This window comes from Lynx rufus, unplaced genomic scaffold (assembly GCF_022079265.1).
Source record: "Lynx rufus isolate CCGP_SWC_20201006 ecotype Redwood Valley unplaced genomic scaffold, mLynRuf1.p SCAF_52, whole genome shotgun sequence".
NCBI classification, from domain to species: domain Eukaryota; kingdom Metazoa; phylum Chordata; class Mammalia; order Carnivora; family Felidae; genus Lynx; species Lynx rufus.
The window spans coordinates 149,248-165,392 of NW_025814870.1; the positions used below are offsets into that span (position 1 = coordinate 149,248).

At 55.0% G+C, this 16,145-nt stretch overlaps 2 protein-coding genes across 2 annotated transcripts; both read left to right on the forward strand.

Moving 5' to 3' along the window:
- The first annotated feature begins 401 nt into the window (after positions 1–401).
- On the forward strand, positions 402–6,666 carry LOC124527608 (olfactory receptor 1I1-like). The gene is given in 6 exon segments (XM_047100705.1): positions 402–665; positions 667–1,143; positions 1,178–1,330; positions 1,332–1,799; positions 6,325–6,419; positions 6,507–6,666. Coding segments are annotated over 6 exon segments (1,617 nt in total).
- A 3,523-nt stretch (positions 6,667–10,189) lies between these two features.
- On the forward strand, positions 10,190–11,281 carry LOC124527609 (EKC/KEOPS complex subunit LAGE3-like). Its single transcript, XM_047100707.1, has 3 exons — positions 10,190–10,434; positions 10,746–10,874; positions 11,143–11,281. The coding sequence occupies exons 1-3, from the start codon at positions 10,190–10,192 to the stop codon at positions 11,279–11,281; spliced, it is 513 nt and encodes a 170-aa protein (XP_046956663.1).
- Positions 11,282–16,145: the final 4,864 nt, after the last annotated feature.

Sequence of the window (16,145 nt, forward strand, 5' to 3'; positions counted from 1 at the left end):
AGGTCTGTGCACCTTGTCTTGGTGTGGGGTTACCGATCCATTCTACTGGCCTCTACCTTACCGCTGGCCTCCTGAACCTAGCCTCACTCCCCCGATTCTGAGTCTTATTTTCTTAAGCTTGAAACGTGTCTCTTTTTCTTGTTGTTGTTGTTGTCTCTGGACCTTCCCTCACCCCTGCTGCCTTGTGCAAATTGGAACTCCGCACTTGGATCCTCATCTGACTCTGAGTTGGACTCTACGGGTGCAGGTTTCTGCGCATGGTTCCGGGCAGCTGGGGAATGAGACCCGAGTGTCGCTGTTCCTTCTGGAAGGGCTGGCCGACGCAGAGGCGTTGAGGCCCTTGCTCTTTGTGATGTTTCTGCTGGTCCACAGCGTGGCTGGGCGTTGCCAGCCTTACTGTGATGGACTCCCGACTCCACACTCCCGTGTACGACTTCTTAGTCAACCTCTCACTGCTGGACACTGCCTATATCTCCAGCACGGGGCCTCAGGTGCTGGAACACCTGCTGGCAGCAGTGCGGACCGTGCCCCATCGTGCTTGTCTTCCCCAGATCTTCTTTCTCCACTTCCTGGCTCCCTGGGAGCGCTTCCTGCTCACAGCCGTGGCCTGTGACCGCTATGCAGCCATCGGCCGGCCACCGCACCACCTAGTCCTCAGGGGCCGTCGGACGGACCCGGGCAGGAATGGCTTCCACCTCCCGCCTGCTTGCCTCGGCCGATGCGTTCGCCCACACCGTCCTTGCAGCTCCACTGAGGTTCTGCGGGCCTCGCCTCATCACCCACTTCTCCTGTGGCCTCCCTCCACTGACCAGACTCTCTTGCTCAAGCACGTGGGCCAGCGAACTTGCCCTGTTCGTCTTCAGTTTCGTGGTGGCTCTTGCACCCCGTGCCCCGGTTGCGATCTCCTGTGTACGTGTTGTGGCTGCGATTCTCAGGATTCACTCCGCCGAGGGCCGAAGAAAAGCCTTTTCCACCTGTGGTGCTCACACCACCGTGGTCTGCATTTTCTACATCGCTCCGGTCCTCTGCTACATCCTCCCCAGCTCTGCGTGCTCTGGCTTGCGGGACCGGGTGCTCCCTGTGCTGTACGTGGTCCTCACCCCCATGCTCAACCCCGTCATCTACAGCATGCGAAACAAGGAGGTGAAGAGGGCTTTGCTCAAGTCCCTCGGGAAAGAAAGTGCCTCCTAGGCACTGGTCACATCAAATCAACGAGGAGTGTCCCCGGCTCGGGAGTTTCTCACATCCGAATGTGCTCCCAGTGCCAGGTGCCTGTCAGTCTCCACCTGCTCCACACCCCACCCTCGTCGCACACTGGATGCCATACGGATCCCTCCCTGTACAATGTATTACACGAAGGCACCGATTTTGCTGTGGACCAGAGCCAGGCTGTGACGTTTGCATTGGACATGGCAAGGGGCATGGCCCTCGTACACACGCTAGAGCCCCTCATCCCACGACACGCACTCAGCAGCCGTAGTGTAATGATTGATGAGGACATGACTGCCCGAACCAGCACGGCCGACGTCAGGTTCTCCTTCCAATGCCCTGGGCGCAGGTATGCACCTGCCTGGGTGGCCCCTGAAGCTCTGCAGAAGAAGCCTGAAGATACAAACAGACGCTGAGCAGACACGGGGAGCTTTGCAGTGCTTCTGTGGGAACTGGTGACACGGGAGGTACCCTTTGCTGACCTCTCCAACACGGAGATTGGAATGAAGGTGGCACTGGAAGGCCTTCGGCCTACCATCCCACCAGGCATTTCCCCCCATGTGTGTAAGCTCATGAAGATCTTCTCCAGGGTGGGGCTGGCACATGCCAGTGCTTTGGGGGTGAATCCAATCACACAGGAGTTTGAAATTTCATGCACGTGATCCATCTGGTGAATCCTATTTTGGGTGCCAGGTTTCCCCCCATTTTCAGCAACGATCAAATATTTCTGTTGCTCTTCCCCCCCCCCCCTTATTCTAAAACACTGCTTTCTATTTATGGAAGTAAAACATGGTCATTGCATAGGTTGTGCAGTTACAGAAACTTACAAAGTGACCAAAAAAGAAAAAAAATGCCCTCTATAACCTCACCCCCGCGAGAGAACCTCACTGTAAACATTTTGATGGTTTATTTCAGGTTTCTTCTTGCACTACAAATGTATGTGCACGGGCGCCTGGGTGGCTCAGCCGGTTGAGCGTCCGACTTCGGCTCAGGTCCTGATCTTGCGGTTCGTGAGTTCGGGTCCCGCGTCGGGCTCTGGTGCTGACAGCTCAGAGCCTGGAGCCTTGCTTTGGATTCTGTGTCCCCCTCTCTCTCCGCCCCACCCCTGCTGTGCTCTGTCTCTCTGTCTCTCTGTCTCTGTCTTTCAAAAAAAAATGAATATACTTAAAAAAATTTTTAAAAAACCAAATGTACGTGCATACACATTTAAAGTAGGAAAGCAAAACTGGAATCATAGTGCACTTACAGCTCCGAACGCTTAGATGTTTAAATTTTTTTCCACTATAATGTATGCGTATTATAAAATCATTCATGCCTTACACAAAGGTGTGTTGTTAGAGAGTAAAAATTTCCCATAAACTCAGTGGCTGCAGTAACCATTATGACCAGTTTTACGTGTGTCCTCCCAGACTTTTTCCTAGGATACATTCATCTGCGTTTATAACGGTTTTTCTTTTGCTTGTTTGCATACATAGGATCATACCGATCAAGTAGGCAGTTGGTTAGACATGAGCCAGAGGCAAAGGCGGTGTTAAATAGGTGACACGTTAGAAGCCTGAGGGCACAATGTCCTGACTTTGTGGCTGTTAACATCCTGGTCCTATGGCTTCCAACACCCCCAGGTTGACAGACCAAGGGCCACAGGTGCAGAACAGGGGCTCTCCTCTTCAACCTTGGCCTCAGGGTAACCTACAGCTTCATTATAATAGATTTACATCGTTTTGTTTTCAACTCTCCCCGCCCAAGGGAGGATGGCCATGGACTCTTCTGGCCAGAACCTTGTGGGCGGGGCCAGAAAAACTCCCCCTCCCAACCGGCAGGAGGAGTTGCTCACACGATGGGAAGCACCCTCAGTGGGAGACCCCCCTAGCTGTGACCCATCCGGAACCTATGCAAACATACAGAGAAAAGACACCCCAAACCCCAGACACCTCTGGGCCTGTCCGCTCTGCCACCTGGAGAGTGCACTGTCCTTAACAAACTGCTTTGTGCTTGCTACTTTCCTTCTGGCTGTCCTTATTTGAGCGCAGATCCTCACGGAAACGTTCCGTGGGGGATCCAAGAGTGGAGGCTTCCATTCACGCTATGTAGACGCTCCCACTGGTAAACAATACCCTGTACCAAATTGGCTGTTTATAATCCTTATTCCAGGAATCCCATGGTCCTGTCATTTGTACAATCTTCTACTGGGCTGTTTGTGTCTTTTATGGATTTATTTGCTAAGGGTCACTTGTGTTTTGAAGATACTCACTTTAGTTTGCCCTTTGGGTTACTAACGTCTTCCTAACTTGTCTTTCCATTTTATTTATGATGTTTTCTTCCCTAACAGAGCTTAACACCTTTGTGTAATTAGACGCTGGTGTTGGTTTATTTGTGGTTGTGGCTGTTTGCTTCTGGATTTTGCATCCTGCTTTGTTTACTGTTTGACTTAAGAATAAGGTCAAGACCGGCTTTCTTTTTCTTCTGACTCGAGTAACCCAAATAATTTCACCATTGCTCTTTACGTACTCTTTCAAGTTGGGTTTGACTCTGGCTTCTGGCTCTTCATTTTACATCTCTTTCTCCAGGCACAGCTCTGGCTTGGTCCCTTAGAACACTGCTTGTGTCCTGGCTGAGAAACCTTACCCTCCCATGAGGACATGGGACTTGTGCTCGGCTTTGGACATCAACTTTGCAGCCACCCATCTGGGCCTTTCTCCCCACATCCTTCACTCTCCTACATAGTAGAATAATGCTCCCTCAGCCGCTGACCAGGTAATATGCCGTAATTACAGAAACCTGGATCAGTAGGTCATGGGGGAATGTACAGTTCCTACAAGATCGCGAACTCAATAACCTGAAAACTCCATCACCACTGAAACTAGGGTTGTGTGTATTTAAACATATATAGAAATATATTTCAATTTCTTTTATTTCTTTTGAGAGAGCGCGCACACATGCACGTGAGCGGGGGTTGGGGAAGCAGAGAGAGAGAGAGACAGAGAGAGAGAGAGAGAATCTCAAGATGGCTCCATGCTCAGCACAGGGCCCTATGCAGGGCTCGATGCCAAGAACTGTGAGATCATGACCTGAGCCAAAATCAACAGTCAGACGCTTCACCAACTGAGCCACCCAGGTGCCCCTGTACAATCTTTTTAAACAAAATATTCATAGCAGTATTATTTATAATAGGTTTTTCTTAACGAAAGAAGAAAACCCCAAATGCTCCAGTATCCCCAGTGCAACAGTCCTCTAATCCACTGATGCCCTAACCTCTCTCTCTCTCTCTCATCTCGTTCTCGTCCTCATGTTTCTCCCTGCGCCCTTCGAAGGGCAATCCAAGCTGAGCCAATCAAATCTCTCTGTCGGCCGGTCTGTCTGTCTTCCTCTGTCTCTGTCTGTCCCTTCTCCCACACCAATCCCAACTTTCTCTACTGTATCCTTCAGGCCGTTTCCTCAGAGGGGCCATCCCAGATCACCTAGCCCAAATTTGCTGGAGAAACAAATGTGCAAGAAGAAATGAAGATGCAGGTTTAGACCCTGGTGAAGACGACATTTCAATTCAGCGGAGACATATGGATTAGTCAATAAATGACATTGAGACACCTGAGGAACCTTGGGGGGAAGGGGACAAAATTAGACCAATGTCATCTTTCACACCACAATAAATTCCTTGTGTGTTAACATCTCAAAGTACTAGAAGATGGCATGAGGGACAAATTTTATAATTTTACAGTGGGGATGGCTTTCCCTTGGACATAAACTACAAAAATCATAATGACAAAAATGTACCACTTGCATACATTAAAAAAAAAAAAAGAGGTTAGAGAGGGAGGGAGCCCAAACATAAGAGATTCTTAAAAACTGAGAACAAACTGAGGGTTGATGGGGGGGAGGGTGGGTGATGGGTATTGAGGAGGGCCCCTGTCGGGATGAGCACTGGGTGTTGTATGGAAACCAATTTGACAATAAACTTCATATTTAAATACAAGAAAAAGTTAAAAACCCTCCAGTACGGAAAAGAACTATAAACAAGAATTCAGTGAAGCAATGAGGAAGGAAAGTATTTTCAATTACTTTGGCCAAGATTTGGTATCTCTTGTATATAAAGAGCATTCACCAATCAATAAGTAAAATATGACTATTCCAATTGAAAAATTAATCAACGAGGGCCGCCTGGGTGGCTCAGTCAGTTAAGCACCTGAGTCGGTTTCGGCTCAGGTCATGATCTCACGGTTGGTGGGTTCAAGCACTGCGTCGGGCTCTGCACTCACAGCGCAGGAACTGCTTGGGTTCTCTCTCTCTCTCTCTCTCTCTCTCTCTCTCTCCCCCCCCCTCCCCTTGCTCTGACACAGTAGCTGAAAATACACTCAGATGCGGAAAAATAGTTTTATTTTCTGCTGTAAGAACGCCCCTCCTCCAGCAGTAGGGAAAAACAAGGCCCAAAGTCCAATACAAACAATTAGACCCCCGTAATAAAGCGGCAACCAGCATCGGAATGGACGCCCTAGGGGAGGAAGGGACGCTAGGTTACAATTAGCCCCTTTTGCCTGGCTCCGGCAATCTGAAAAACGGGGGCACGAAGCGCTGCATGGTCCAAACCAACAGGGAAAGCTGGTCAAGACAGGAGGCGATGGAAACCTGGAGTTGGCCAGGGTCTTCGGCAGTCAGTTGGCTAAAAGTGAGGGAAAAAGAAAATCCAAATGAAATGTCATCACTCTTGCCCCTATCTCTCTGCCCCCCCCTCAGGTGGCCGCAGGCTCAGGGTGCCACACCTACCTCTTTGGACCTAACCTTTGGTGTCTCCAATTCACTATTAGAACGGCCCTCAGGAGATAGGCCCTAGCGACCTGACACCACCCCCCACGAGGGACCCGTTTGGAACTAACATAATTAGGACGTTGCCGAATACCGTGAACTCCTTCCGAACTGCCCCGACCTGGGGCTGGCCCTGTGTCGCCAGACACTGGTGGGCCACCTGTGCCTCCGTGGGTGACGGGAAAGGCACGGTGACGTAGCTGGTAGCCATTCGGTTAAGGCATCATCGAAAAGCGATCGCGTCGGTGCCTCAGGCGTCCTGACCACTCCGAGGCCTGCTTTCCCCACGGCCACTCTCCCCCCTCTCCATCCTCTCAGGTCCGCTCCCCTCCTTCCTGGTCCATCAGGCCGCCTCTCCCCGCCACCCCTCCCGGCCACCCCTGGCCCATCCGCCCCCCGGGCCGGTCCCTCCGGTGCCCCGGTCCCCCCCTCCCCTCCTTGCCCTGGACCCCCAGGCTGAACCCCCTCCCCTCCGCTCCCCGCCCCGTCGCCTCCTCTAGGCCCATCGCCCCGGCCACCCGCCACTCGGCCAAGAGGATACAACTGCAGCGGCTGGCTCCCCGGCCCTCCGGCTGTGGGCCCGCCGTGCCCACCGGGTCCCGGCAAAGGGTGTCCGCCAAGCCCTGGCACGGCAGCTGCGCCCGGGACGGGAGCACATAGCGCCTGCGCGACCCGCGGGGCCGCACCGGCCGCGGCACACTCCTCCCCCTCACCACCTCCGCCGCCGGGGCCCTCGTGGCCTCCGAGGCCATCTGGGACACCGGGGTCTCCCGGGCCACGCTGACCCTCGGGACCGCCGGCCCCACCGCCTGCGCCTCCATCTGTGGCCTCCATGGTTCCCCGGCCTGGACTTCGGCTGAACCGCCGAGGGAACGAACGAACGAACGAACGAACGAGGCTCCCTCGGGAAGCGGGTGACGTCACCTGCGCTCCCCGCGCACGTGCGCAAACCGGCCCGAGGCTAAGGCCCAGAATCCCCTCCTGTAGGCCCCTGGCACGTGACTGTTTCCGGCCCGGCCCGCCCCTCCCCCCAAGCGTGTGTCTGTCTGCGCAGGCGCCAGCCGGGCGCACGTGCGAGCAGCCAGCTGACCGCCGCCCGCCCGGGTCCCGGGCATCGAGGCGTGGGCCGCGCTCAGGCGCTTCTGGGCAGCACCGTGCCTGTCGCTGTCTGTGGGCTCCCCGTACGGCTCGGGTCTGCGTGTGCCGGGACCCGTCCCCGGGGGCCGGGGGGGCCGACGCGGGATGCCTGCCGAGCAGGGGCCACTCCCAGGCCCTGCCTGTCCTCAGGGAGCACGCCCCGCGCGGCCCCTAGGGGAGCTGGAAGGGACGGGCCTGGCTCCCTCACCATTTCTCGGTCGCGGGCGCCGTCAGTCCCCTAGTGCCTGCCAGCCTGGGGGAGGGGACACCGCCGGGGGCTCCCGGGCTCCCGCCTCCCACACCGCAATGGCTGCGGGCTTGGGCCGGGGGCCCGGGGGCCCAGGGGGGCCCAGCTGGACCCGAGGGCAGCGGCACGGGGGAGCACCGCCCCGGCGACAGCTCCCCGGTCGCTTTGCCCTCTGCTGCGGCAGCCCTGACGGGCTGTCCCTCCCCCAGGAACAAAGTCTTGCGGCTCTCGGGGGGGCTGGACGTGCCAGGGGCCCTCAACTGGGAGGTGACCCCGTGTCTGCCGGCCTGCTGGGTGCTGGCCTACTTCCGTGTCTGCAAGGGGGTCAAGTCAACAGGAAAGGTACAGCTGGAGGCGGGCGGGTCGGGGTGGGTGATGATGGCAGGGGTGGGGGCAGCATGGCCGGTGGGGAGAAGGGGTGTCTCCGCCGGGGGGGAGGGGGCAGGGGCACCCCGCCACGCGAGGTGACCGGGCCAGGGCCTGAGGCGGGGGCAGGTCCTTGAACCCAGCCCGGTGGATTTCCCACGCGTGCCTGGGTAGCCCTCCGCAACCTCCAAACTCCAGCCCAGCCGCCTTCCGTCCTGAGGGGACAGGCCCAGGCGACCGCCAGCTGAACTTGCCTGTGTCGGGCATCCCCGCCCCAGTTTCCCTCTCTTCCTCACTCACTACTTGCTCACTCTCTGCTTTGCGGCCAGCCTGGGGGGACCCGGCCCGTGGCCCTCCCTTGCCTACCTGTCCTGCTCTGCTGAGGGTGGGACGGAGGCAGAGGTCTTCGCGGTCACCTCGCTGTCGCCTCTGTCTCCGGCCGGCCCAGTCCACTCCGTCCTGCCCAGGACCCTGCCTCTGTGCAGAGAACCACAGGAGGCATGGGACCTGCCTCCAGGCCGATGTCCTGCTCAAGGTCCTGCCTCCGCCCTCCCTCTCTACAGCTGACCTGTCCTTGCGGGGGCGGCCGATGGCCAGCTGAGCACCCCGCGTCCTTCGTCCTTCGGGAGGAGCCCAGGCTCTGAGGAGTAGAAGGGGGGGGCTGCAGGCTGGCCTCCCGCTTGACCTCGGAACGGACCGTACCACGGTGGGGGGAGTGTGGCCCGCCTGCCCCCCTGCTGAGGCTGGGGGCCCCTAGTGGGGAGGCAGGGCCGCAGGGCCCCTTCTGAGCAGGTCCCCCCCGTCCCCCCCCCCCGCCCCAGATCATGTACTTCACGGCTACCTTCTCCTGCGTGGTCCTCGTCGTGCTGTTGGTGCGGGGAGTGCTGCTGCCCGGCGCCCTGGATGGCATCGTCTGCTCTCTCAAGCCTGACTTGTGGATGCACTCACTGGGTCGTGAGTGCCGGCACCACGTGGGGCGTAGAGATCACGCACACAAGGATGTCAAAGAATTGAAAACACGAAAGGTCATGTAAAGTCATTCTGAACCTTTTGGGGGAGAGATACACAAAAAAGAAGTGGGGACCACCCTCCATCCCACCACACAGAGATACGAGGCGTTTACACTTCAGGCTACCGTTGCAGGATTTCCGTGCACATGGACAGTAGCTTCCTAAGTTGGGATTTTAGTGATTTCCCTTTTGCACTGTGGTTTTTCCTATGCGACCGCATCCCTGTTCTCCGTGGCCACTAACTACTTTAGCTCCAGTCGCCATCCCTTCCCTCCTTGCCTCCTACTGGCAGGCTTGCCCCCCGACGGGAGCCCCTTCGTGACCTTCCCAGACCGCCGATCTGATCCGCACCTGTGCTCAGCCGCCCCCTCCAAAGGCCGCTTTGGTGTGTCCACCTGTGCCGGGGAAGGGGACGGGGTGCGGGGCCGTGTCCGTCTGGGCTGTGGCCCATCTCCCTCCACGAACCGCTGCGAGGTCGTGGAGCCGCACGTGCTGGGGACACTGAGCCCAGGGAAGAGGCAGGGCCCTCTGGACAACAGGCCGTGGTGTCTGGCGGCCTCCCACGAGGTCTGGGGAGGGGCTAGGGGTGTGGGGAGGGGGTGGAGCTGAGGTAGGACTGGTTTGCGTGGGTGCGGTGGGGTCACCCGTCACAGCGCGTGGCGACGATTGGTGAGGGAGCAGCCGCTGGAGAGGCGGCCGAGGGCGGGGTCTCTGGGAGCCCAGGGCAGAGCTGGCTTCGGGGCAGGGGCGCGGGAAGCAGTCCCGGGCCCGGGAGGAACACAGGGGGGTCCGTTTGCTCAGGCGCTCCTGGGAGCCCCCTTGCTTTGGATGCTTGGGGGCGGAGCCTCAGGAGGGAGCCCTCGTTGGCTAGGAGGACAAGGGTGGGGGGGGGTAGTCTCTAGGGGCTCCTGGCAGAGCTGGCTGGGCGGGAACCAGTCAGGCGCCCAAGGGAACGGCCGGGAGGTGGGGGTGGGGAAATGTTGGCCTCGGCGCTCCCGGGAGGCCGGGGTGACTTGCGTGGGCTTTATGAGGAAGCGCTCCTAGTCTAGCTAAGCCAGGGGGTCTCCCAGGGCCCAAGGGCGGAAAGGCCGGCTGGGCGGGCACCGGCCGCAGGCCTGGCGGCCTCACTGGAAACCCTAGGAGCCCGTTGGCGCAGGCGCCTGGGGGTGGCGTCGAGCTGTGATAGGCGGGGCTTCCGCAGCCAGGGTCCGAGAGAGCCTGGGACAGCGAGCGTCGCTTTGGCGGGAACCGGCCACGCGCGCGGCAGCCTCCCGACGGTCCGTTTGCGCGTGCGCGGGGAGGGCGGGGTCGGCGCGCGGGGCGGAGCTTCGGGAAGGAGCCGCAGCGCCTCAGCCGCCAGCCGACTGGGCGAGCGGCCGGACCTGTGTTCAGGCGACTGGACCTGAGGCGGAGCCTGACGACCATGGAGGCGGCAGACGCAGCCGCAGGCGGCGAGGCGGGCGGCGCCGACAATGCCCGGGATGGCCAGGGGGGCCAGGGGGGCCAGGAGGGCCAGGGAGGCGGCGGAGGCCATGGCCTCGGAGGCGCGGACGCGGAGGCCGCGGTCGCCGGCGAGGCTCCGCGTGTCCCGCGACCACCTCACGCCCCCGGGCCAGGCGGAGATGCCCTCTCCACGGCCGGAAGGCCGGAAACCCGAGTACACATATTGTATCCTAGCCGAGGGGACAGCGGGCATGGGCAGGGGGCGGAAAGGGAGAGGAGCTGTGGTAACCTGAGGTGCGCGGGGCAAAGATCTGAGAGCAGGGTGATCACGGGGTGGCTGGAGAGAGGTGGGGGAGGAGGAAGGAAGGAGATCGGGGGGAAACGGGTTCCCGGGGGCGGTGGGCGGACATGGGCCTGGTAACGGGGTGGCCGCGAGCCATTAGGGTCGGGAGTGGGTGGCCTCGTCAGGGTGGCCTGAGAAGGGGGCTCAGGCCCTAAGTGAGTAGGGGTGGTACCTTAACCGAATCTGCACCCAGCGCCCTCGGCGTGCCTTTCCCGTCCCAGTTGGAGGCGGAGATCGCCTGTGCGTCTTTCGCCCCAGATCGGGAACCGTATGGATGCCTTGTGGAGCAGCAGCTCACTGTGTTCGGCAGCGTCCTGGCCATGTTAGTTCTGGAAGGGCCGGGGTCGGGGTGGCTGCAGGTGGCGGGTCCAGTCTCCATGGGGGGTGGGGGGGGGGCTCTCTCTGCTGGATCGTCGAGGGCTAGGTGCGGGCCAGGGCCCGAGGCTCTAACACCTGCACCTGCGGGTAGGGGGTTCGCTCCTGGGGGCGGGGAAGGGTGCAAGGGATGGGTACCTGGGCGGGGAGGGGAGCTGAGCGAGGAAGGGGAGGATCCACCACCTCCAACTTGATTGCCTTTTCTCCTCTCTCAGCCGCTGGAGAGCTGAAAACCCTTTCCTCCTCCGAATTTCCATCATCAACTTTCTTGACCAGCTTTGCGTGGTGATTCGGACCATGCAGCGCTTCCGGTTCCCGGTTCCCGCTAAGCCTGCGCTGGCGAAAGGGGGCTAAGGTCTAGCCTCGTGTCCCCCGTCTGGGCGGTCCGTCCTTCCTAGGGCAGTGATGCCTGCACTAGCTGCCACCTGAGGTTGGGGGCCTGCCTGGTCTTCTGAGGGCAACGAGGGCCCGAGCCCTTGGGCACTCACGGTCCCCTTGTTTTGTTTGCCATTTAAATGTTTGCTACTGCAGAAAATAAAACTGAGCTTTGCTATTCCCTGTTCCTTCTCAGTTGCGGCACCCCCGGATACTCTTCCCTTTGTCCTCAGGTGGGGGGGGGGCGGGGCGGCTTCTGGGATGTCGACGACGTGCAAGTCGCGGAAGGTGGTAGAAGGCAGTTTGGGAACTGGCAGAACCCACGTGCGTCCTGTCCTTCGGTATCAAGGACTCTCAACATGTGGGAATATGCCCATCGTTGGCACGTTTCGCATTACTCCTGATGGCTTTCATCTAATGTGAACTTTTTATCCAAACTCTTCAGAAACATTGAACGAGTGCAGGAAAGATGCATTCAGGCCGCCTGGCAGGCTCAGTCGGTTGAGCGTCTGACGGGCTCAGGTCATGGTCTCAAGGGTTTGTGAGTTTAAGCCCCGGTCTGGCTCTGTGCTGATAACTGGGAGCCCGGAGCCTGCTTCGGGTCTTGTGTCTCCCCCTCTCTACGCTCCTCACATGCTCATGCTCTGTCTCTGTCTCTCAGTAATAAATAAATGTGAAAAAAATTATATTAAATGTGTAACAGTAACTTATAATCTGTAATTTTGGGGGTTAGAATCCATGTTTTCCACAGGTTTTTGAATTGATTTACCTTATGAGCTTTATTTGGTGGGGGTAGGGCTGGTCCTGGCAAACCTGTCATCTTAGTTTAGAGCTCTTGTATCTGTTTGAGTCTGTCGTACAGGGGACGTACAGTGCACGCCAGACCCCGGGCTTCAAGGGTCCCATCGGTTCAGCTGACATTCATCCCCCAGGGATCTCCCCCTCCTCTCCCTCCACAGAGGGAACAGGCCCGCTGGCTGCCCTTTCTGCCTCCACTGCTGCCCCCGCTGCCTCTTCTCCTTCTTCAGAGGGGCTTTATTCTCGTAGCCCCCCCCCCAACACCTGTTTGTGCTTGTAAAGCTTCTCTACGCGAACACACGGGGGCAGGGTGTGGGCAGTGGGAGCTGCGCCACGATCCACAAACGTGTGTTCTTCAGCTACTCCAACCCATCCATGCAGGTAGACCTTGTCGCTGTCTCTCCTCTTTCAGTCCTGTAAGCGGTGCTGAAACGAATATCCTGGTACATTTGCTTCTGTTCCATAGATTTTGAGAAGGGGACTTGTCAGGTCAGAGGGTAAGCCCTCTTTAAAGTGTTTGGTGCATGTTGCCAAAGTGCACCCCCAGAAGCTCGCGCCGGTTGTAGATAAAAGTGTCCATTTCCCTGCATCCCACCCCAGACAGGATATGTTCAGTCTTTTACACCTTCGTAAAACCAAATGCATAGCGACCAAAACCATATTGGTGTCTTCCAGTTTCCTTTTGAATGTGATGCGATTAGACATTTGGCCAGTGGCATCTCTTCTGAGAACTGTCCGTGCGTATCCTTGCCTGTTTTCTATTCAGGACAGTCACACTTTTCACGCTCACTGGTAAGTGTCCTTTAAGTGTTCAGGGTATCAAATCTTTATCATGATTGGAAATACTTTTCCTCCCCATGGCTTCATTTTAGCTAGGCTTATGGTCCTTTTCTATGTATAAGCTAAAAACAATTATAAACTTTTTAATGTTTCTTTAGTTTTGAGAGAGAGACAGAGACAGACACAGAGACAGAGTGTGAGCAGAGGAAGGGCAGAGAGAGGGAGACGCAGAATCCGAAGCAGGTTCTAGGTTCGGAGGGGTCAGCACAGAGCCGTGCGCGGGGCTCAAATGCATGAACTACATGATCATGACCTGAGCTGAAGTCGGATGCTCAACTGACTGAACCCCCCAGGCACCCCGAGAAGCCTGCCTCTTGCAGTGGGTCTCTGCGTGGCTCAGGGTGCAGACAGCGGAGGATTTGGGATATGTCAAAAAATGCAAGCTGCACTCCTTCACAGTGAAGCCGACACATGCCTGATGCTTTGTGGTGAATCCACTTACTGAGGAGTTTGGAATTTAGTGTAGACCAGGGTGAGGGAGAGCACCTGGCTAGCTTAGTCAGTACAGCATGTGATTCGTGATCTCAAGCGTTGAAGCCCCATGTTGAGTGTAGCGCTTACTTTGAGAAAATTAGTGTAGATGGTCCATTTTGTGAATCCTGTTTTGTGTGCCAGATTCTTCCCCCATTACATCAAAGATAGGATATTTTTGTTGCATTTTTGGTTATAAAACGTTGTGGGTTTTTTTGGATTTTGTTTAGAGTCTATGGAAGCAAAACGTGGTCAGTGGACAAGTTGAAGAATTACGGAAAGTTAGAAAATGACCAAAAAATACCCTCCCTAATGTCACCACCGGAGAGAACCACTGTGAACATTTCAATGGTTTCCCTCAGGTTTCTTCTTAAATGACAATTGTATGTACATGCATATTTAAAGCAGGGAAACAGTACTGGAATCATAACGTATTTACAATTTTGGATTTGTCTAAACTTTTCATCTTTCTTACAAGGATAGCGTATGCTTACTCTAAAAGACATACAGCCCTTACACAAACGCCTAAGTTAGGAGGCAAGGATTTCTATTGGTCTCAGTTCCTGCACTAGCCACCATGAACAGTGTGACTGTATTCTTCCAGATTTTTCCTTAGGATATGTTAAGTTGCTTTTACATATTTTATTTGCATAAACAGGATTATACCACGTACCAAATCAGCTATTTAAAATTCTTATTCAAGGGGCAACTGGGTGACTCAGTCAGTTAGGTGTCCAATTCTTGATTTCGGCTCAGATCATGATCTTATGGTTCGTGGGTTCAAGCCCCATGGCAGGTTCCGTGCTGACAAGGCGGAGACTGCTTGGGATTCCGTCTCTCCCTCTCTCTGCCGCTCCGCCTCTCACGCTTGCGCTCTCTCTATGAAAATAAATAAACTTAAAAACACACACACACACACTAGGTCAACTGACATTAGAGGGGAAAGCAAGCAAACCTTTAAGGTGCAGACGATGCCAGTGCTATTTCTAGTATTCGAAGGCATAAAAAAGTAAAACTTCGACATTTTGGTTATAGAGGATTGATACCAATAGAGATAGTACCAAATAGGAAACTATGGATGATTCTTACCGGGGAACATGAATACAGATCTGCTAGGGGCACCAGGGCGGCTCAGTCGGTTAAGCGTTCGACTTTGGCTCAGGTCCTGATCTCGTTGTTTGTGAGTTCAAGCCCCACGTCGGGCTCTGTGCTGGTAGTGTGGAGCCTGTTTGGGATTCCTCTGTCTCCCTCTCTCTGCCCTTCCCCTGCTCCCACTTTCTCCCTCTCTAAGAACACAGTTAAATTAACAAAGAAAAAAACCACCTGGTAAATGAAATAATGCCAAACAGAATGCAGTGGCTCATTTTAAAATTAAAATATGAGGTGGAAATGCAAAATGGTGCAGCTTCGATGGGAAATGGTGCGGAGGTTCCTCCAGAAATTAAAAACAGAACTGCCTTGGGGCTCCTGGGTGACTCAGTCAGTTAAGCCTCTGACTCTTGATTTTGGCTCTGGTCGTGACCTCACGGGTCGTGGGAGGGAGCCCCGGGTCGGGCTCTGCACTGTGCGGAGAGCCTGCTGAAGATTCTTTCTCTCCCTCTGCCCCTTGCTCTCTCTGTCTCTCTCTCACTCTCTCTCAAATAACAAAAAATAGAACTAGCTTACAATCAGGCAATTCCACTTCTGGGTATTTGCCTGAAGAAAATGAAAACAGTAATTCAAAAAGTTGTATGTGCCCCTGTGTTCACCGCAGCATTATCTACGATAATAGCCAAGACAGGGAAACGAGCTAAGTGTCCGCCAGTAGATGAAGCGACAGAGCAGATGCCACACACGCACACACACACATACTGCCACATGCACACACACTCGCATGCACGCACACACACACACACACACACACAAATATTACTCAGCGATAAAAAAGAGCTCTGTTTGCATTTGTGGCAACATGGATGGATCTAGAGGATACTCTGCTAAGTGAAATAAGTCGCACAAAGACGAATACCATATTTCACTTTTATGTGGAATCTAAAAAACCAAACCAAACAGGAATGGACTCTTAGATACAGAGAGTAATCTGGTGGTTGACAGAAGGGAGGGTGTGGGGGGCATGGGCAAAGTAGGGGAGGGGGATTAAGGCGTACAAAACTTCCAGTTATAAAATAAATAAGACACAGGGACGCAATGTGCAGCCTAGGGAATATAGTTAATAGTATTGTAACAACTTTGTATGGTGACAGGTGGTAGCTAGACTTACCGTCGCTATCACTTCCTAACGTATATAAACATTGAATTAGTATTTGTACGTCTGAAACTAGTATGAGGTTATATGTCAACTACACTAAAATAAAAAGAAATTAAAATTTGACTAAAGGGGATTTCTTGGAGGAATGTAAGGACGGTTCCCTATTAGAAAATCAGTGCAAATAGTACACCATATTAATCACTCCAAAGTGAAAAATCATATCACCGGTTTTCCACAGGTATAGACGTGTCTAACAAAATCAAATGTTCTTTTTGCTTTATTAAACACCTTGGTCTAGTCAGATGAAGGGAATTGTTCCCTTACATGACGTATCTCTAGCAACAACTCAAAATCCAAAAGAACACTAGAAGCATCCCCACTCCAGTCTGGCTCAAAGCAAAGATACCCTTTCTCACCACTATCATTTTACACTATTGTGTGAGTAGACAGTGACGTCAGACAGGTAAAAAAGATGTAAGTGTAAAG

What these genes read in the sequence shown, in the direction of transcription:
- LOC124527609 (XM_047100707.1), top strand. Translation starts at nt 10,190, where the DNA reads ATGGAGGCGGCAGACGCAGCCGCAGGCGGCGAGGCGGGCGGCGCCGAC. An exon ending in GAAACCCGAGTACACATATT is followed by an intron (nt 10,435 to 10,745) that starts GTATCCTAGCCG and finishes ATCTGCACCCAG; the next exon opens with CGCCCTCGGCGTGCCTTTCC. An exon ending in TTCGGCAGCGTCCTGGCCAT is followed by an intron (nt 10,875 to 11,142) that starts GTTAGTTCTGGA and finishes CTCCTCTCTCAG; the next exon opens with CCGCTGGAGAGCTGAAAACC.